This window comes from Scyliorhinus canicula, chromosome 8, assembly GCF_902713615.1.
Source record: "Scyliorhinus canicula chromosome 8, sScyCan1.1, whole genome shotgun sequence".
Lineage (NCBI taxonomy): Eukaryota > Metazoa > Chordata > Chondrichthyes > Carcharhiniformes > Scyliorhinidae > Scyliorhinus > Scyliorhinus canicula.
In genome coordinates, this window is record NC_052153.1 from 69597753 (window position 1) to 69620791 (window position 23039).

Sequence of the window (23039 nt, forward strand, 5' to 3'; positions counted from 1 at the left end):
TCTTGCCCCTTCTGCACTACCTTCCCGCCCCTCTCCTTCACTCCCCCAATCTCCCTAGCCGCATCTCGTTTGCGAAGCTGGTGTGCCAGCATCCTGCTCGCCTTTTCCCCATACTCATAGACCGCGCCCTGCGCCCTTCTCCACTGTGTCTCTGCCTTCCTGGTGGTCAGCAGGTCGAACTTGGCCTGCAGGCTGCGCCGTTCTCCCAGCAGCCCCTCCTCTGGTGCCTCCGCATATCTCCTATCCACTTCCAATAGCTCCCCCACCAGCCTCTCCCTCTCCTGCCTCTCCTTTCTTTCTCTGTGTGCCCTTATGGAGATCAGCTCTCCCCTGATCACTGCCTTCAGGGCCTCCCAGACCATCCCCACCTGCACCTCACCCGTGTCATTCAAGTCCAGATAGCTCTCAATGCTCTTCCGGACCCTTTTACACACCTCGTCGTCCGCTAACAACCCCACATCCAGCCGCCACAGCGGGCGCTGGTCCCGCGCCTCCCCCATTTCCACATCCACCCAATGTGGTGCATGATCAGAGATCGCAATGGCCGAGTACTCAGCTTCCCGTACCCTCGGGATCAGCCCCCTGCTCAACACGAAGAAATCGATTCTGGAGTACACTCTATGGACGTGGGAGAAAAAGGAATACTCCCTCGCCCTCGGCCTACCAAACCTCCATGGGTCTACTCCTCCCATCTGCTCCATGTACCCCCTCAGCACTTCTGCCGCTGCCGGCCTCCTATTGGTCCTTGAGCTCGATCTGTCTAGCCCGGGGTCCAGCACTGTGTTAAAGTCCCCCCCCATGATCAAGCCCCCTGCCTCCAGTCCCGGAATGAGGCCCAATAGGCGCCTCATAAAACCCGCGTCATCCCAGTTCGGGGCATATACGTTGACCATCGCCACTTTCTCCCCCTGCAGCTTACCCTTCACCATCACATACCTACCCTCCTTATCCGCCACCACCTCCTCCGCCACGAACGACACCCTCTTTCCCACCAGAATCGCCACCCCCCGGTTCTTTGTGTCCAATCCAGAGTGGAACACCTGTCCCACCCACCCCCTTCTCAGGCGAACCTGGTCCACTACCTTCAAATGGGTCTCCTGTAACATTGCTACATCAGCCTTCAGTCCCTTCAGGTGTGAGAATACCCTTGATCTCTTGACCGGCCCATTCAGCCCCCTCACGTTCCAAGTGATCAGCCGGGTCGCGGGACGACCCGCCCCCTTCCCCTGCCGATTAGTCATGTCCTGTTCCCTGCTCGCCCCGGGTCGACCCTCCCCTTCTGACCCGCTCCCCATGGCGATGGCCCCCTCCCCACACCCCTCCAGTCCTCCACTTCCCGTTCCTGGTCTTTCCAGCAGCAACCCGGTGTCCCTCCCTAACCCCCCTCCCCCCCCCCCCCCCCCCCCCAGGCTAGGACCCCTCCTAGCCGCGATGTACCCTCCATCGTACTCCCGTAAGTCAGCTGGTTTACGCTGACCCGGCTGCTCCTGCCACACTCCGACTCCTCCCGGCTCGGGGGGGGGCCTCCCCCCCCCTTGCCACTCCTCCCTGGCCCCGGTCCAACGCGGGAAAGGTCGCCATTGCTAGCCACGCCCCGCGCTCCTCCCCTCCCCCCTCCTCAGCCCGCGCTTTCGCCCTGCCACACCCCACCCCGCCATCTTCAGTTCCACCCCCGTCCCCATCCATGCCTGTAAAGAACCCCCCCTAGGAGCCCATATCCCCGATCTGCTCTCCCCCCCCGTCCCGCCTCCCCAACTTAACATTATAAATAACAGATAGATAACAAATAACAATGTACTTAACAGTCGCCCTCTACCAAACAATATAAATAACCATAAATAACCATGAATAACCACAATAACAATAACTAAGGGAAGTTGGCAAAGGGGGGAAAAACATCAGAAGAAGAACCAAAGCAAGAGTTCAAGATCCAAACAAAGAAAGAAAGAAAAAAAGGGAAACCGTTCCAATAAGAGTTGCCCAGTTCCGACACAGCCGAAAAAGAACCGCTTGTTCCGCTGAAGGTACCCGAGCGGCTACGGCCGCCAAGTATCCCCTGGGTCTAATTCGAGTCCAGCTTCTCTTCCTGTACAAAGGCCCACGCCTCCTCTGGGGACTCAAAATAGTGGTGTTGGTTCTTGTAGGTGACCCACAAGCGCGCTGGCTGCAGCATTCCGAACCTGATCCGTTTTGCATGTAGCACTGCCTTTGTCCGGTTGTACCGGGCCCGCCGCTTTGCCACCTCCGCACTCCAGTCCTGGTACACCCTCACCGTCGAGTTCTCCCACTTGCTGCTCCTTTCCCTCTTGGCCCACTCCAGCACTCTCTCACGATCGCTGAGTCGCTGGAACCGCACCAGCACCGCCCTCGGGGGCTCATTTGCTCTTGGCTTCCTAGCCATGACCCTGTAGGCCTCTTCCAGCTCCAGGGGCGAAGGGACGGCCCCTGCCCCCATCAGGGAGCTCAGCATTTCTGCTACGTATCCCGGGAGGTCTGACCCCTCCAGGCCTTCTGCCAGGCCCAAGATCCTCACGTTCTTCCGCCTCATTCGGGTATCCAGCTCCTCAAAACGGCTCTGCCATTTCAGGTGGAGTGCCTCGTGCACCTCTACCTTTCCCACGAGGACCGTGGCCTCCTCCTCCCTCGCAGTCATCTCCTGCTGCAGCTCCCGAATCGACGCCTCTTGGGTCGCCTGGGCTCCCATCAGCCTGGTGGTCGTCGCATTCATTGACTCCAGGAGCTCCACTTTCAGCTGGGTAAAGAAGCGCAGGAGAGCGGCCTGCTGCTCCTCCGCCCATTTCCTCCATTCCTCGGGTGCGCCACCGGCCGCCATTTTGGTCTTCTTCCCCCGCTTTTTTTGGGGAGCTGCTGTTGCTTTCTTTGCCACCCCACTCCGGGTACCGACCATAAAGTTGGTCTGGTTCTCCTCAGGGAGCCTTCCCCCACCGGGATTTGTCCTTCCAGCGCCGTTGGGGCCCTCCAGTCGGCCCGAAAACACCTTTGTAGCAGGAGCCGCCAAACGTGCGACTTAGCTAGTCATAGCCGCCACCGGAAGTCTTAATTGACAATGTTAACAGTGGCAGACATTAATCATGCATTCGATTCAGAATGTTAACCCTGAAATCTGTCTCTTTGTGTGATTATTGACTCTGTGCTTCCTCTTAGCTCGATTTGTACAGATGCATTTCCCCTCTGACTGGATGGTTGAGTTTCCAAACCCACACCCGTCACCCCAGAGCGGGTTCAGAATGGGGCAAATATAAATCATCTTTGTGAAAATGGACTAATTGAAAAGTGGGGAGAACCCCACAGGAATTATCGGCTCAAACTAGATCCTGCATAAGGGAGTACTCTGGCTAAGAGTTACTGACCTGGGTAATTGTGGATAGATATTCCAGTCGGCAGTTAGTTGTTTTTGGATGGGGGTGCAGGCCTGGAAAAAAAAGATTGTGAAACACTGCTGGAAACTAACGTTGTGCAGAATGAGTTTCTGCAGGAAATAAATTCAAAGATAATTGATTTTTTTCTATTAAACTCTTCAGTTGTATGTGCAGGTGCTGACTAACCTGGCTGATCAGCTGCTGCAGAAACGGGAGTGGCTGCAGGAGGCTGTATCGGTGGCGGTAGCTATAAGAGTGACCCAGGGAGGCAGAAGGTCCACAGCACCGACCTCTACCTCAGCCTAATGTGGCCGCTCACTGCACTATAACCAGAATGCACCCAGGGAGAAATTGGGGAAAAGGTCAGGAGATCTCCGGGGATCATGTTTGGAGACCTTTTGGTGACCCATTTTACATCATCCCGTGGCCCACCCTGGGTCGCAACCCCCACTTTGAAAAACACTGAACTAATGCTGAAAGAAGGTTTTGGCCACTAATTATTGGAAGCACAATTGGAATTACATGTATAAATTTTGCATCGTATAATGTTATTACATTTATTAGCTAGGATCATGATTCAAATTTTGAAGTTAGAATTACAATCTTGGAGTGCCCTTTGACATGATACCCCATGAGCAAAATCTCTATAAGATCAAACTAGTTTTTTGAAGGAATAGGCTACCATCACTAAACTGAGCTGTATTGGGTTCTGCTGCTAGCCTTTTCAATAAATGCACCCAGTTCCCATTGAATGGCCTTGAATAAATACATCAACTGTTTATGTTTAAAATCAAGCCCATATTCTGATTGGAGTACTGATTTGATTAATATTGCCAGAAGGCTACACCTAATTCTGAAGTACTCGTTCATCCCAGTGGAGCTATCTGGTGCACTGTAGCTTCGCTAATCATGGGAATATTATCTGTGGAAAATAGCTGTCAGATTTGAGAATGGATGCATTAACATAGATGAATATTGCGGAGTTTTTCGCAAACCATCTTTTGTGCAAAGGTCATGAAATCTTTTTGCAAGGAATTCTATTAGATAATTAAACAACTGACTTGAGTTAATGGTCTGGGAAATGCAACTGGAGATAATATGGTTAAACTTCTTTTTGTGCATTCTTATTTTCAAACATGCCGTGTATAAATGGGGAGAAACCACAAATATATTACATAAATAACAGCAATGCAATGTTCTGAACCAGTGAGGAATTATTCTATCAACCATTGCTCCATGATTTATTCTGTCCTCGATTATTAAAATAATATCATTCATTTTAATATATGTAAATTGTTTCTATCTGCCTTTGTTGTGAGCCTTCATATCAAGTTAAAATGTCCTTCACCCATGTGAAGTATTGCCCAAAGGAAGGTCTGACCCACAGTGCCATTGTCTATGCCATGGTTAGGGCAAGGAGGCAGGCCCCAAATTCAACCCAGCCAGAACGGGGATTGAACCCCATGCTGTTGGTACCAATCTGGTCCACACTGGCCATCCAACCAACTGAGCCAGCCAGCATCACCACCACCCCTCCCCTCCCCAGCACAAGGAGTCTGAGTTGCTATGAGAACATACACTTTTACATGCATGTCACAGCCTGGGTAGTGATGGTTAGAGGCTCAAATTTTTTTTTATCAGATGGCTGACTAGGCATCTCTCCTGCTCTTCCTGCCTGCCGTTGACATCTGGTGGAAGAATTTGTAGATTGCTGTTCAACCTGTTTAGCTACATTACGATCGCACCTTTCTTGGTCATCAAGTCCTGGGGTAGGACTTGAACCCAAAGCTAAGAGCCACAAGACCTCTTTTGTCTATATACAATCTAAGTTTTTAAAAATGAAACCTAGAAAGACATTTTGTTTTCTGTGTTTAAAGAAAGTGTACCTAATCTGTCGCATTTTGAATAAAAACATTACCCATTACAGGTATCTGCTATTAATGTGCTTCAGTTGTACTATTAATTTGTTTTTGTCTGTCAGTAAAACAATATGCATTTTTTAACCTTTTTTTCAAATTCAGTATGGGAATGAATCATGACAATGATCATCCATCCTGTGCAGATGGCCTCCATATCATGTCTGGGGAATGGATCAAAGGACAAAACTTGGGTGATGTATCCTGGTCCCAGTGCAGCAGAGATGATCTGGAAAGATTTCTCAGGTATGTACATACCAGATTTTTATTGCTACTGAAATTAGGTCTGTGGCTGTTATTTTGTTGCAGCAATTTAATGCAACAGACTGTTGACCTTTAATGAATTTAATGTGAAGGACGAGTTTACCAGACAATTTTTTTCTTGAGTTTCTGTTCTTAGATTTATAGAGAAATGTGAGAGATTTATTTAAAGGCACATCCAATTGCTTTAGTTTTGTCTGGTGGCATGCTGAATAACAGATTTGTGTCAAATTTGCTATTTTGGAGCAATCATTAATAAGTTTAACGTAATTGGTTGATATATTTGAGTGAAAAAAGTACAAATCAGTTTGCACTGCGCCATCAGAGGAAACTAAATTCTTAAGTATATTTTGAGTGTGTTTATCCATGTAGCCATTTTAAGATTTTAAGTCACTAAGCTGTCGACATAATGGGCGAAATTCTCCGCACCCGCGGAAAGTCGGCAAACGGTCGTAAAAATCGGGACCGTTTTACGACGGTCGCGAAGGCTTCATTTCCCGACCGATTCACTTCCTGGAAATGGGCTAGCAGCGCGGCCGCGTCAATTACGTGCGTGATGACGACGGAACGCGACGACGACACGAACCCGCCCATGTGACGCCGCCCGACGCCGTAAAAAGGCGCGGGCGACCACAGAATCTGTCGGGCAGGATGTCGGAGCCTAGGCGAGCTGCACCTCGCTTTATTGATGCAGACGTCGAGGCGCTGCTCGATGCCGTGGAGCAGAGGAGGGGCATCATCCGCCCGCGGAGAGGGCATCGCCAACCTGCCAGCACGGTACGCCAGGCCTGGCGTGACGTGGCTGCTGCCGTCAGTGCTGTGGGGCAGACCCCTCGCTCAGCAGAGCAGTGCCGAAAGAAGCTACATGACCTCACCAGGTCTGCCAGGGTAAGTGCCATGAGGGTGCCCCCTAGTCACAACCATCCCTCCCCCTTAACTGCCCGGGGGGGGGGGGGAGAGGGATTGGGGCAGAGTTATTTGAGGGTGGTTCACAAAGTTGTCACAGACCCAGCGCTCTGGCCCCGAGGAGAGATGCAATCATCTGATGACAACTTGCCCCCCCCCCCCAAACTGTGCCAGTATCAGAACGGACTTCTGATACCTACCGTTTTGTAATGATCTACCTATGTTTCCTCCCCCAACAGGCCAAGGCCGGTCATAACCACCGTGAGCGGCACAAGACTGGAGGGGGTTCGCCCAACATGCACCCCCTCAGCACCTTTGAACAGAGGGCACTGGACCTTGTTGGGGGGTCTGCCACCCGCGATATCGCGCAATGCGAGGTTGGCGGAACTGCAGCAAGTGAGACAACCCTCCCTGACAAACACCCTCCCCCCCCCCATCCTCTGTCCCTTCACACACCCTGCCCACTGGGACACCTCCCCATCCTCTGTCCCTTCACACACCCTGCCCACTGGGACCGTCCAGCGGCCTGCCGAGCAAATCGAAATAACCCGTCTCATTCTCTTCCCTAGGACGTGATGCCGAACGACCAGGGCTGTCTGGCTGCAGACGGAGACAGGAATCTGCCGCCACCTCACCCGGGGCCTCACAACAGAGGGTGCCCGATCAGCGGGCAGCCCTATCTGCCCCAACCCAATCTGCGGACCAGGACGCACAGAGGGTTCGAGGTACACCACCACCACCAGAAATGGCCAGGGACAACCCTCCTGTCGCTGAGCGGCCCCACACCCTGGACGAGGACCTAACCATTGAGAGCGTCGGGCTTGCGGCACTGCTTTCGCCCACCACTTCCATCATCCCAGAGATACACACCCCGGCGGGCCTATTTAGTGATGAGTCTCCTGGGGCACAGTCTGGTTGGCACATCACAGATGAGCAGGTACAGCAGGTGGAGGTCGGAGCAACAGAGGGCCCGGACTCGCGGAGGCCAGACCAGGCCCAGGATGCAGCTGGCTCCCAGACGTTTTCGGAGTTCCTGGAGTTTCTCAACCCACCCGCACAGCCGATGCCTCAGGAAACCCAGGGAAACAATGACGGGATGAGGGCTTCCTTCCAGACTCTGCAGACGCTGTTAGAGGAGTCGATCCGCGTCCAAGAGCAGGGAGTGGTGCCGCTCATGGCAGAGACCCAGTCCGACACCGCACGGGTGGCATCCGCGGTGGAGGCAATGGGTCAGGTTATGCAAGACGTTGGGATTAATGTGCACGCGTCATCCTCGGCCCTGGACAGGGTTGCCCTCTCACAGGCAGCAATGTGCCAGAGCCAAACCGACATTGCCGGCGCCCTGCGGGCCATGGCCGAGTCTCAGCAGGTCATTGGCCAGTCGCAGCAGTCAGTCGCCGAGAGCATCAACCGCCTGACACATGTGCTGGATGGCGTCGTGCACAATCAGGTTGAGATCGCACAGTCCCTGGCGGGAATGTCTAACTCCCTGGACTCCGTCTCTGCAAACCTTCGGATCCTGGTGGATACCGTTGCAGGCCTCCAGGACTGGCAGCGCCAGGTGTCGGTGGTGCGACGGGGAACCTCCCCGCTCGCACCTCTGTCCCAAAATGAGGCCCGGGGGCCACCGGGCTCCCCGAGGGAGGAGGAGGTTTCGGGGCCCGTCCCATTAACTCCATCACGGGACGTCCCGGAATTCTCGGCCTCCCCCCGTCCCATCCCTGGTGCATCGGGTGGGCAGCAGGCAGAGCAGGGTGGCACAATGTCACCCGAGACGCCCGCAGAGCAGCCTGGCCCATCAAGGCTGGGTCGCCCCAGGAAACGCTTGGCCAAGGAGAAACGAGTCGAGGGGGGCGATTCGCAGCAATCCTCCTCCACTCCTGCTGTATCATCTGGGGATTCACTTAGACGTAGTGGTAGGGCCCGTAAGGCAACTAAGATAGACACTGAGTAAGTTGGCACGGGTGAAGGGCACAGTTTAGTTGTAGGGGCTAGGGCACCTGTAAATAATTGTTAATATTAAACACACTGTTCCACCTTACTTGTAATACCGTGTGATTGTTCCACAGCCACAGGAATCGTGATGGTGACCGAGTGTCGCTGGGGGTGACGGGTGGTGAAACCTCGGTGCCGGGTGTGCAGTCCCTGCCCCTACCCCCCTCCCACAGCTAGCCCACGCGGGCACGTGATGGAGTGTCAGTGACGAACTCAGCGGCCACCAAGGTGGATGGTTCAGCTATTGCCATGGGTCAGACTCTCTCTAACGATTCTGAGCTCACAGCTCTTCGCAGAGCGGGCTGTCATCATTCCACATGGCACTGATCACACCCGCTGACACAGCCATCAATGTTGTGCCATTCCGTCTGTACCCAGTGATAAGCGTCATGTCGAAGTGGAGCAGTGTACACTGAGGGGGGGGGGGTTTGGTGGTGGCAGTTGTGTGGTGACCCTCTGCATGACTAGCGATACAGGTGGTGGTTTGGTGTTCATCGGGGACGTCACATGCGATGCGTGAACCGTGCTGCCACCATGGCGTTGCGTGCCCGCCGTCCTTGCCGGGTCCGTCGTGCCGCCTCCTGGACATCACCAGCACCTGGGTCGTGTCTGCGTGCTGCGCCCGCCACTCCGCCAGCGTCCTCCTCCTCCTCCTCCTCCTCCTCCTCCTCCTCCTCCTCCTCCTCCTCCTCCTCTGTGCTGGCACCACTGCCACTAGCTTCTCCCTCCGCCTCCTGCAACAGGTCATCTCCCCTCTGCATCGCGATGTTGTGCAGCGCACAGCAGACCACTACAATGCGAGCGACCCTGTCGGCCTGGTACTGCAGGGCCCCTCCGGAGCGGTCCAGGCACCTGAATCTCATCTTCAGGAGGCCAAGGCAGCGCTCCACCACACCCCTGGTTGCTGCATGGGCCTCGTTGTATCGTGTTTCCGCATTGGTCTGAGGCCTCCGTATCGGCGTCATCAGCCAAGACCTCAGCGGATAACCCCTGTCACCTAGCAACCAGCCCCTCAGCCGGGGGGGACGTCCCTCAAACATCGCAGGGATGAACGACTGCGCTAGTATGTAGGAGTCATGCACACTCCCTGGGAACCTTGCACAGACGTTCATGAACCTCATGTGGGGGTCGCATACCACCTGGACATTAATGGAGTATGTCCCCCTCCTGTTTGTGAACACGTCCCTGTCCACAGCAGGCGGGCGCATGGGGACGTGAACACAGTCGATTGACCCCTGAACCCTCGGTATCCCGGCCACACTGGCAAATCCACGGGCTCGTGAGTCTTGACTTGCTCGGTCCTCGGGAAAGGTGATGTAGCGATCGGCGATGGCATAGAGGGCGTCGGTCACATCCCGGATGCACCTGTGCACCGATGACTGGGAGATCCCAGAGACGTCCCCGCTCGGAGACTGGAAGGAGCCGGTAGCATAGAAGTTCAGAGCGACCGTCACCTTGATGGCTACCGGGATCGCGTTCCACGTGGGGCGAGGTGCGACAGGAGTTCGCAGATATGTATCACCGTCTGCCTACTCAGCCGGAGTCTTCTCCTGCAGGTGATGTCCGGCATTGTTAGGAAAGAGACCCGGACACGGTACACCCTCGGCTTTGGTCGTCGCCTCTGACGCCGTGGCTGCACCCTCACTCTCTCCTCTTCCTCTTCCTCCTCCTCCTCCTCCTCCCCCCCCCCCATGCTGCTCGACGACTGGCAACTCCTCGGCCCTTCCCTCTGCTGCTGCAGCTGGCCCTGCAGCCACTGCGGGTTGTGGGTGTGGATGCTGCTGCATCTCCAAATCCAGTAGAGCTGCCCCAACCACTGCGCAGAACATAGCCGTTCTGTTCCCATGCATCGTGCTAACCTACAGAAGGGTGGTGGGGGGCAGAGAAACGGGACATGTTAGACGGACGTTAGTCGACACCTCGGCAGCCGCCAGCCATGGGATACCAGTGTGTCCCGGTGGCCTGGTCACGCTGCTGACACGCGGTCAGCCTAACCCCTGGTCACTTCCTGCATCCAACGGCCAGTAAACTATGTCCTCCTCACGGGTGCGTCAGTGGCCTGTGGCCGGAAGCCACAGGGGAACCAGCGGCCGTGTCCTCGTCACCTGCACACCATGGCATGGTGGCAGACATTTTGTTACGGGGTTGGACGGCTCACTCTCTACCTAACCCCCCCCCCTCCGTCGCCCCCCACTGCTCCCTCCGTCTCCCCCACTGCCCCCTCCGTCTCCCCCACTGCCCCCTCCGTCTCCCCCACTGCCCCCTCCGTCTCCCCCACTGCCCCCTCCGTCTCCCCCACTGCCCCCTCCGTCTCCCCCACTGCCCCCTCCGTCTCCCCCACTGCCCCCTCCGTCTCCCCCACTGCCCCCTCCGTCTCCCCCACTGCCCCCTCCGTCTCCCCCACTGCCCCCTCCGTCTCCCCCCTGCCCCCTCCGTCTCCCCCACTGCCCCCTCCGTCTCCCCCACTGCCCCCTCCGTCTCCCCCACTGCCCCCTCCGTCTCCCCCACTGCCCCCTCCGTCTCCCCCACTGCCCCCTCCGTCTCCCCCACTGCCCCCTCCGTCTCCCCCACTGCCCCCTCCGTCCCCCCCACCGCCCCCGTTCTGGACCCCCTCCCGTTCCCAGGGATGCCTTCCCCGTTGTGGCCAGACTCGAGCGGTGCGCTGAGCGGTGCGCTGAGCGGTGCGCAGAGTGGTGCCCTGACCTCCTCCAAGCAGTCGTCAGCCAGGCCGACTGGTTGACGAATTTAAAAAGCAGGTGTGTTTCACGACGTCCAAACAGGGCGCCATGACGTCGGGACTTCGGCCCATCCGGGCCGGTGAATAGCGGGGGGGCTCTCAGTGGCGATTCTGGTTGTGTCAGGGGCGGGAAGGAGGCGTTTGTCGGGAAACGCGACTCCGACAATTTGCGGGGTTCGGAGAATAGCGGGAGGGCGTCGGAACAGCGTCGCCGTAAAAATTTCCGACGCCCGCTATTCTCCGACCCGTCGTGAGTCCGGAGAATCTCGCCCCATGTGTTCCATTAAAGAAAACATTCTGAAATGAATCATTTATCACATTGTTAACTTCTAATATTCTAGTATTTGTAACCATATTCCCATCTGTCAGAAGACATTTCCTGTGAATGGTTTTTAAAAATATGTTTATTCAAGACTTTTAAACAAAATATAAATGTACAAAATATCAAAAGAACAACCAAACAGCATCAGAAGAACATCACATCGACCCAACAAACTACATCAGCCCTCCAGCCTCCCGACACCAACCCTCAACCATGTCCCACCTTTCCCTTTTAACCCCTTTCCCCCCTCATACTTGCTGACCCCTCAATACTCCTTGAAGAATTCGATGAACGGTTTCCACACCTCCGAGTGAACGCTTCCACTGACCCCCAGAGCGAACTTGATCTTCTCTAACCGCATGTATTCTGCCAGGTTGCTCACCCATACCCCTGCTTTCAGCAACTCCGAGTCCCTTCAACATAGCAAAATCCATTTTTGTGCTATCAGGAATGGGATAAAGGCCAATACACTGGCCTAACTCTCCCCCCTCCCTCCCCCCCCTGCACTCCCCAGTCTGTGGACACACCAAACATCGGCATCTCCGGACACAGGGGCACCCTCACCCCCAGAATCTCGGACATAACATCCGAGAACCACTGCCCGAACCCTTTCAATCTTGGTCATGTCCAAAACATGTGGACATGGTGCGCGGGCCCCACCGCACCCACCTATCCTCCACCCCCTCAAAAAAACCTGCTCATCCTCGTCACCGTCGTGTGGTAACTATGCATCACTGTAAACTGGATGAGGATTAACCTTGCACATGAAAAGGAAGCATTCCCCTCTGCAAAGCCTCAGCCTATGTCCCGGCCCCCACCTCCTCTCCCAACTCGACCTCCCATTTGCGCGTAACATCCTCCACCAGGGTGCCCCCCACTCCATCATTCCTTGTAAATATCCGACACCTTCCCCTCCCCCATTTCATCCTCTGACAGAAGCTCATCTTGCTGCAACGGAGGTAGCAATCCGGGGAAAGATGGAACCTCTCTCCTCAGAAAATCCCGAACCTGCAGGTACCTAGGCAACTCAAACAATCCCTCCAACTCCTCCAGCCCCACAAGTTTGCCCCTTGTAAACAAGTCCCTGAAATACTCAATCCATTTCCCATGAATGTTGATAACTCCACAATTTGTTAGAAAATTGGAAAGCAGAGCATTTGAGCATATTCAATTTGATCACCTGTGCTGCCTATCTGTATATATGTAGTGAATGCACAACTGCCAATTGTAACATCAGTTTTTCTAAATCTCAAAATAATTGTGAGTTAGTACACCGGTCAAATTACAGTCAAGAAATTTGTTGACACCACCGGTTTCACAGGTGTAAAACAGACACCTGAGGATCCAATATGGAAGGTGGCACTGAAAGTATGTGAGCTATCATATTGGTAAAGGAAGAAGTGTAGGCACCAGGGCCTGCACCTGAAACAGGTATTAAGCCCTTTGTACAAGCAAATTACGGTTGCCAGCCTGTTTTATATATTCCTGGAGATTTAATCACGTGACATTTGATGAAATGGCATTTCCCTCTGTTTCCAAATGTTATTGCATTATCTGAGTTGAATGTCTTTCTGACACCAAGCCCTGAATAAAATATTTAAAATTTGTTTTTTATGAGATGAATAACATCATTTCCTTAGGATTGCAGGCTGTCCATGCCCTATTACTCCTATCCACTGCCACCCCAATACTTGCTGCATGGCTGGCAGAAAGCTGCTGACTTCAAGTGGGGAAATTGAAGTTAGCCTTGTGGTTGACTTTGTGTAGCTCTGGCCCTAGAAGGCTTGGCTTTGGATTGTCCCATCCTGACCTAGGCAGCAATAGTCTTGGTAGGCTGGCTGAAACATAACTGTATTTGCAAAGTGGCAATGGTGGGAGGATGAGCTTATCTCTCATCTTGAGAGATTAAGTAGGATTGTGCACCATGACACACTGCTATGCCTTTGGTGTGGTATCTCAATAATCTTAGTCATGCTTTCCAGCACTTATAGTGGAATGCTCGGAGACCATGTTTGCAGCAGTCCGAAGATGGGTGATGTAATAACCCCCACGATATCCATGGGGGCGACCCGATTGATGTCCCCCTGGGGCTTGTGTAATATGAGCTCCCATCGCTGAGGGGCAGAGGCCTAACAGCGGGACTTGTTAAAACCTACCGATAAAAGCCGGCTAGCAAGGGAACCGACATCTCCAGATGGTCGTGGGTGGGGCTAAATGTACTCTCCGCTGTTTCAACCATCAAAAGTTGCATCATGGTTCGGTTCACAAATGTGGTAATAGAGTTGCGCACCAATTCCATATTGAACTCTTAAATTCTGTACAACACTTTGTACGAAGTTTGTGCAGTACTCTTCCATACTATTGTCGTTAAATGCTTTCTGGTAGGCCTGTCAATGTACCAAGAATTTCAGTGGAATGTTATTGTTTATTGCGAGGGGAATTGAATGCAAAAAGTAATGAAGTTATGCTTCAGTTATATAAGGTATTGGTGAGACTACATCTGGAGTACTGTGTACTCTGTTGATTTTATTTAAGGAAGGATATAAATGCATTGGAGGTAACGTTTAGTCGAATAATAACTGGAATAGGTGGGTTGTCATATGAGCAAATATCGGTCAGGCTAGGCTTGTATCTGCTGGTATTTAGATGAGTAAGAGGTGACTTTTAAAACAGGTATGATTCTGAGAGGTTTTGACAGAGCGAATGTTGGGAATCTAGAGCTACAGGCTATTGTTTAAAAATACGTAGTCACTCATTTAAGATTGGATGAGGAGCTATTTTTCCTTAGATCAAAGGTCTTTGGAATGTCTTCCTCAAAAAGCGGTGGAAGCATACAACAGATTGGGTACAAATGGAGGAGGCCTCCTGTAAAGGAACGATCCTCTGTGCCCTGGCTACAGCAGCACACCCATCCCCCTCAACAAGAGGGTGACTATAGACCGATCCAGAGGACTGCAGAATGTTTATAAGGTCAATTAAATGAAAGACAAAATAAACCTCTCTGTACAATAAAGTAAATTAACGCGGGTAAGAAAAATGGTGATGTATATATACAATTATTTATAAATATGGGAAATGCCAATAAAAAGGTTTCCAAAGAGAAGAAAAAAGTGGTGGAAGCAGTAAGTGTTAAAAGCCTGGGTTAGTGTGTGTGACTGGTGCAGTTATGTTTTCAAAGAATCTTAGTTTGAAAGGCAAGTATATTTTAGGAGTCAGGTGTGTAATTAAACCATTATAAAAACTTGGACTAAATAAATTTTGTTTTGATTGATAGGATTCCCTGTGGAGTTAGATTTCATATTGGTAATATGATGTTGTTGGGTGGAGCTGAGGTATCAGGCATTTTGTAGGAAAAGCAGGTCAGTGCAGTTCTGGATGAAACTGTGACCACAAGTCAGGCAGCTTGCTCTCTGCTGTTCAGTTAAAAAATATCAACAGTCTTTAAAACAGTGTAGACTTGTTTGAGAACAAGGGGAGAGCTGAAATGAGCTGGTTTTGAAGTTTAAATGCGGAGTGACTGGAAATGGCTCTTTCAGTTCCAAAAGCTTTCCTGGGTGTGGAAGAAGTTACTCCACTAAAGTTAGCACAGGTTGAAAAGGGGATTGACAGCATGCTTAAGAAGAAGATAATTAAAGTGAGTCAGTGCGTTTGGAGCTCATCTGTTGTGATGGTACCAAAACCAGATGGAACACATTGATTATGTGTGGACTATAGAAAAATCAACGCAGTTGTGAAGTCAAATTCATATCATGTTCCTCGTTTGGAAGAATGTGTTGAAAAGATGGGATAAGTGAATTTTATTACCAAACTTGACTTACTTAAAGCAAGAACCTTTATCAGACAGAGCAAAGGAAATTTTGGCTTTTGTGCTGTCCAATAGTCTGTCACAGTTTAAAGTCATGCCATTTGGAATGAAGAACGCACAAACAACATTCTAGAGATTACCCAACAATGTAATTTCTAGAATAAACAATATGTACAGTGTACATTGATGATTTGGTGCTGTTCAGTCAAATGTGGAACGAGCATTTGGAACATTTAAAGGAATTATTCGATCAACTACAGGAGTCTGGATTGGTGGTAAATTTGGCTAAAAGTGAATTTGCGAAAGTTCACGTCACATTCGTAGGCCATATAATTGGATGGGTCAGATAACCCCGCGGAATCTGAAAATGAAAGCAATTCTGATGCCATCAAGGAGGAGAGAAGTTCTGAGATTTCTGGGCATGAGTGGTTTCTACCTGAAGTACGTGCCAAATTTTAGGAGTGTGGTTGCTCACCTGACTGAAAGCCTAAAAAAGCATAGGAAATTTCAATGGACAATGGAATGTGAGGAGACATTTAATAATCTGAAAACTGTGTTAACCATCGCACCAGCGTTGATGGCACCTAGTTGTGCCAAGCAATTTAAGGCGGCAATCGATGTGGGTGTTGGTGCTGTACTGTTGCAGGAAGACAATGAGAAAATCGGAAGGCCTGCTGGTTATTTTTCTTAGAAACTAAGTATTCATCAAAAAACATATTCGGCCATCGAGAAGGAGACATTGGGCTGGATTCTCTGCTGTCGGGATTCTCCATTTCGCTGGCAGCCTGGGAATTTCCCGACGGCGTGGGGCTGCCCACAATGGGAAACCCCATTGGCCAGCTGGCGAGGTGGAGAATCCCGGCAGGGCGAGTCGCACCAGAAATCTTATGTGGCGGGATGGAGAATCTCGCCCATTGAGTTTGGTGTTGGTGTGACAACATTTTGACATTTATGTTGCTAACAGTTCATGGGAGACAATTGAGTATACAGACCATAATCCATTTAAAGTTTTTGCAAAAGTTTAAGGATCGAAATGCAAGACTGTTCAGATGGAGTTTATTGTTACAACCATTTAACTTAAAATTATACATATGGCATGATGAGAATACATAATTGCCGATGCTTTAACATGACTTAGAAGTGTGAGAAGACTGGAATGTTCAATGGTGGAAAAGAAAGACTGAAACGGACTATACTTATGTTTAGGTTTGCATGTTTAAAATGTAATATGATGTGTCAGGTAACGGTAAAGTCGCCACAGTCCCAGATGACCATATGCTGCTTTATGATATGTATCTTATTGAGTATTAGTGATGTTCAATAATGAAATCTGTTTAGAGTTAGATGGCTTTGGAAAAATCAAGCCATCTTTTATTTGCTGGTTCATTTTCTTTTAAGGGGGTAGGTGTGAGGAATGTAGGAATTTCAGATGTATTGTATTATCGGTATTTGGTGCAGGAAGGGTTAAAAGCCTGGGTTTGTGTGTGTGACTGCTGCAGTCATATTTTCAAAGAATCTTAGTTTGAAAGACAAGTATATTTTAGGTGCCAGGGGTACAATAAAAAAATCAGTAAAAAATCCTGGGCTAATTGAATTTTGTTTTGATTAAGGGGATTGATTCCCTGTGGAATAAATTATATTTCAGCTTGGTAATTTGACTTTGTTGCTGGGTGGAGCTAAGGTATCAAGCAATGGGTACAAAGGCGCCAACTTCTCAAACACCCACAGCTTAATTAGACCATGACCCCAGAAGCATTAGCACTTCTTCTTCAGGGGTTAGAACTTGTAACTCAAGTATGTTATGATACCTTTATATCAAAGAGTTTCCTTTTACAAGACATGTGGTTTTGCTCTAAGTGTCAAAATGAAGCTGGCAAGATGTCACAGTGGTTAGCACTGCTGCCTCACAGCACCAGGGAGCCAGGTTCAATTCCAGCCTTGGGTCACTGTCTGTGTGGAGTTTGCACATTCTTCCCGTGTCTGTGTGGGTTTCCTCTGGATGCTCTGGTTTCCGCCCACAGTCCAAAGATGTGGAGGTTAGGTGGTTTGGCCATGCTAAATTGCCCCTTAGTGTCCAAAAGGGAAGTTGTGTTGGGAGATGGGGTGGGTCATGGGCCTGGATGAAGTGTTCTTTGAGTGGGTTGCTGTAGACTCGATGGGCCAGGTGACCTCCTTCTACACTGTAGTGATCCTCTGAATTTTATTCCTTGCAATCTGTGAGCATTCACTAAATAGTGGGGGAATGATGGCAGCTGTAAGGGAGCAAGGGCATGGGAACTGAGGCATCAAAGGGCAAGAAGTGCAGACTGTGAGGAATGATTGATGATCAGTGAGGACTGGGATTTTTTAGACTGCAAACAAACATTGAGGCAGGGAGTGATGTAATCTCATTGAGGCTGATAGTGTTAATGGCACCAAGCTGACATGCCTTCCCCTCCTCTTTGGTACCGTGCCCTTAGAGGGCATTGGGAAACATGGACTTGCATTGAATTGGTCCATGATTATGCTTAACAAAGTACTGCAGCGGTTTGCCATTGTCTTTTACAGTATGGCTGACTGGGAAACTTCTGACCTTACTGTCTGCTCTTTCCAACAACTGCAGTAGAAACCCACACAGACACGTGGAGAAAGTGCAAACTCCACCCAGACAGGGTGGAGAGTTTATTTGCCCTCATTCATCTTGTGTGCTTAAAAGGGACATAATATTAATGAGAGCATAGTTGTTCAAGACATACTTTGTAATTCATGTTAATCTTTAAATCTGCATTGCTACTTCATGGCGCCGAGGACCCAGGTTCAATTCTGGCCCCCAGTCACTGTCCGTGTGGAGCTTGCTCAATCTCCCCGTGTCTGTGTGGGTCTCACCCCCAAAACCCAAAGATGTGCAGGGTAGGTGGATTGGCCACGCTAAATTGCCCTCAATTTGATTTTTTGAAATCTTTAAATCTGTGATTGTTAAGTTAAGGAGGGAGTAAATGAGTATTGTATCGATTTTTCCATATTTAATACATGATTTTTTTTCTTTTTGAAATGAATTAGCAATCATGTGACTCCTTTCCTCTCTATTTTATAAAAAATAAGTAAAGACTTATAGTCTTTTGAGCCAGGAACCTTCCTGTCCAGTTAAAACACCTACTGGGATCGTAAACCACCCAACAATATTGAAATTAGCTGACCCCAGGATTTCTGACATGGTTTCTGTGAGGGGCAGTCAATGACCGGAAGGCCCAAGCTAATAATAAGAATCTTTATTATTGTCACAAGTAGGCCTAAATTAACACTGCAATGAAGTAACTGTGAAAATCCCCTAGACGCCACACTCTGGCGCCTGCTCAGGTAAACTGAGGGAGAATTCAGAATGTCCAATTTGCCTAATAAACATGTCTTTCAGGACTTGTGGGAGGAAACTGGGGCACCCAGAGGAAATCCACGCAGACACAGGGAGAAAGTGCAGATCCTCACAGATAGTGACCCAAGCGGGAACCGATCCCGGGACCCTGGCGCTATGAAGCAACAGTGCTAACCACTGTGCTACCATGCTGCCCTACTGCAGGGCGAGTGCAGCCCAGTAATTTCAGACCCATTGTGCTTAATGTCTATATGTGGAGCTGTCCTGTCTGGTATACTGGCGACGATTCTACGAGCCCGTGCCGGGCCGGAGAGTCGGCGCAACCACGCCCCGACGCTGGCGTGCGATTTTCCGAGGTGCGGAGAATCGGCGGCACTTGCGCTGCCATCGTTGCTGGTCCTGCTGGAATCGGCAGGGCCGCCGATTCTCCGGCCCGAATGGGCTGAGCGGCCGTGCGGATACGACAGAGCCCTGCCGGCACCGTTCACCCCTGGTCGCTGCCGGCGGGAACTCTGCGCGGTCGGGGGGGGGGGGGGGGGTGGCCTGTGGGGTTGGGGAGGGTGGCTCCGCCCCAAGGAGGTGCCTACGATGGGGTCTGGCCCACAATCGGAGCCCACCAATCGGCGGGCCGGCCTCTCCCCCCCGGGCCTACTTTCCTGCCTGGCCGGTCCCTGAACACCAACGCCATGTTGATTCGGGGCCGGCGCGCTGAAGAAGTCCCCCCGCATGCGCAGGTTAGCGCGGCCCAACTGCACATGCGCGAGTTGGCGCAGCACCCATTTGGCACCGGGAAGGGAGGCTGGAGCGGCGTGAACCGCTCCAGCGCTATGCTGGCCCCCTGACGGCGCGAATACTTGGCATCCATTTGGGAGAATCGCCCCCACTGAGTCTAAACTATTTGTAGAATATGTTTGATATCATCGCCTCCTACTTCCTGCAAAACACAACACTCTTATTCAATGAAGTCAGAATCACCCAAGCAATCATGAGTACAAACTGCTGCACCTCAATGAGCTCAAAGAGGTGAAATTTGAGCTCCACAAAGACAGACGTCATGCTGTGTTTGTCCATGTAAAGGTCATACCAGGATTAACACTCTTTGTTTCTGATTCAAATGAAGCATGATTGGAAGTCTTAGCAGGAAACCTCTGTTCCTTTGTGGGTTTCTGATTTGGGAAATCTTCTAGCTGGCTGCAAATAAGTCAGAACTCCTTTTTTCTTTTCTGCTAATAGGCTTTCTAAATTTCCCAGAACCAATCAATCATAGATATATGCTTCCCAGACTACTTGTCCCTTACAATATATAGGAAAATGTTTTGTGATGTGATATGTAAAAATATCCTTTACACCGGTGGCACGGGTGTTTGAACCTCTTCTGATAACCCTGTGACAGGCACCAGCGTGCTAGATCATTTGTGGCTGAGATTTGTTACGGTATGCCAAATTTATTTGACAGCACAACTCCTGTCAAATTTTCTCTCCTTCCTGAGGTATCGACATACCTAAAATCATGGTTCTGGCAGCTGACAACGATGTCACTGAAAATCAGAATCCTTGATCACAATCTGGTTTGAAAAATTGGCCATTTATCTCCCTATATTCAGTCATATTTTTACAGACTTCTGCAAATTAAGTGCGGCAGGTGACATGTAATCCAGTCATTGACCTGTTGTTGCCATGTCCCTTTTACATTTCTTAATGTAGAGTCACAATTTTATTCAAAGCTCAATGAGTGACAATTTAGCTATAATCTTTATTGTCACAAGTAGGCTTACATTAACACTGCAATGAAGTTACTGTGAAAATCCCCTAGACGCCACATTCCGGCACCTATTCGGGCACACGGAGGGAGAATTCAGAATTCTAATTCACTTAACAAGCACATCTTTCGGGACTTGTGAGAGGAAATGGGAGCACCTGGAGGAAACCCATGCAGACACGGGGAGAATGTGCGGACTCCGCACAGACAGTGACCCAAGCCAGGAATCGAACCTGGGATCCTGGCGCTAAAGGTTTTCAGCAATATTTCTACACTACATTTGCTGAGGGACCCTAATTGTTAATGGATTCAAGTCCATAATCTGCTTATTCTCATGTTCTATTGGCAAATTCTGAGCTCTCATGAGAATGCTCTGATCTATTTCATTGTTTAGGTAATCCATAATGTTCTATTCACCCTATGTAAAATGGAAGAGCAAAATTTAAGTGAATTTAACACTTCATTTGAACCAGGTTTAGTTTCACTTCATTGAAGAAATAGATTCTACAGAATATTGCTTCTGGGTAAGTAATCACAACATTCTTTGGGTATATCATACTTTTGCTGTAGACTCTCACTGCCAGAGGAGAAGGCAGAAAATCACAAAGGTGCAGTCCATGACTTTCATCTTGTGTTGTAAGCTAATTGGTATAATTAGGCAACACTATTATCATTATATCTTGTGACTACCAGAATAATAGAAAGTGAACTGGGCAGGAAGGTAACGTTGCGGTAGATCAGCCGTGATCTTATTGAACATTGCAGCAGGGTCAAAGGCTTACTTTTTTCTCCTATTGCTTATATCCTTCGGATCTTATGAGCTGGATGAACACTGGTCCTTTTTTCAGTTCACAATTCCTGTGCTCCATTATTGAGCTGTAGTTTTCTCGTAAGTGCTCCTGGAAAGCAGGGCTCTGTGGTGGGAGCACAGCAACTGTATGTTTTACCCATTGGGAAATGGGCACAGAGGTCAGAATGGATTGGGAATCATGTGGTGCAGTGACTTCCACACTCAAATTTCTATGATGTCCTCTTGCTAATTTTTAAAATCTATCTCTTGACGATGTTCATTACTTTTGACAATAATAGCGAATGTCTACTGAATACATTCCTATGTATTCCTCTGTTTGCTATGTTAATGACAGAATTAATCATTTTAAAACAAATTAAAGCTGAGCTAATAGTGCAGGGAGCTTGCAGGTTTTATAAGACCTTTTTCCTCTTTGGTTATCACAGTTAGAATCTCAGGACCAAGTTTTCATAATGACAGGGAGCCTCTCCATCACAGCAAGAATGACACGCACACCCTGAATTCAGGAGCTCACTACCAAACACAGCACCTACAATTTTCTGGGTGCAGAGATGGACCCAGGTTGGGGTTTGCACATGCATGTTTCATGGGCGCAACTGCCCTTATAAAGCAGCTGCTTTTGGTATCATAGAAGTCTGAAATGCGACATGCACAGAGCAGATTTGATCTTTTTGGAGACCTTTGGAGAGGTGCAGGTACCCCTGTAGAATTGGCTTTAAACTTGTCTTAACCGCCCCAGAATTGGCAACAACTCAAACTGTCTTGCTTTAACCCAAGGGTGTAGGAGAGTGTGTCTGCTGGATTTTCAAGCTCACTGATTTGTGCAGCCAGGTTCCACTAAGAGCTTTGCGCTTGAGAAGGGCACATTGTAGTTTGTGTGAAGGAAGATACAAGATGGGTATGGCACCCTCGTACATGGACATCAATGAAGCCAGTCAATGTAAGCAGCAGGAGGCCAGAGGAAGGGCAGAAGGTCGCGAGGAAGAGGCAGTACTACGTGCACAAGGAAGAAGGGGGAGGTGAGGCAGATGCAGGAAAGCCAGATACTATGCTGTGGGAAGGATATACAGACCCAGGACATCCTAACTCAGTATGATGGAGAACCAGTCCTGAAGGATACTAAGTGAGGTGGTGACAGAAAAATATTGCATGGTTCAACAACAACTCAAACCACACTCTATGGTAAAGATAATTATCGCTCTCAATTTCTATGCCTCAGAATCTTTCCAGGGACCATCAGGAGATCGGTCTTGGGACCAACACAAGGTTTCTTCCAGGTTTGGGCACGATTCCCTGACAATTGCCAAGATATATTTCCAAGTCAGGATGATAAGGGACTGGGAGGAGAACTTGCAGGTGATGGTGTTCTCAGGTATCTTCTGTTCTTGTCCACCTAGATGGTAGTGGTTGTTGGTTTAGAAGGTGCTGCCTCAGGAACGTTGGGGAGTTCTTGCAGTGCATCTTGTAGATGGTACACACGGCTGCTGCTGTTCGTTGGTGGTGGAAGGTTTGTATGTTTGTGGAAGGGGGACCAATCAAGTGGGTTGCTTTGTCCAGCTTCTTGAGTGTTGCTGGAGCTACACCTATCCAGGCAAGTGGAGAGTATTCTATTATACTCCTGACTTGTACCTCATTGATGGTGAACAGACTTTGGGGTGGGGGAGTGGGCAAGAAGTGAGTTACTCGTCATAGGATTCCTAGCCTTTGATCAGCCCTGGTAACCACAGTATTAATTTGGTTAGTCTAATTCTATCAATGGTAAATAATTCTTTCAATGGTAACACCCAGGATATTGATT

The 23039-nt window shown here is 49.9% G+C and overlaps 1 protein-coding gene across 1 annotated transcript in view; it reads left to right on the forward strand.

Annotated features, from left to right (window-relative positions):
- Window positions 1–23039, forward strand: part of LOC119970309 (A disintegrin and metalloproteinase with thrombospondin motifs 19-like) — a 650870-nt gene that overhangs the window by 254276 nt on the left and 373555 nt on the right. The window contains exon 9 of the mRNA XM_038804712.1: window positions 5402–5542. Within this exon, the coding sequence (XP_038660640.1) occupies window positions 5402–5542 (141 nt within the window). The remainder of the gene's footprint in view (window positions 1–5401; window positions 5543–23039) is intronic.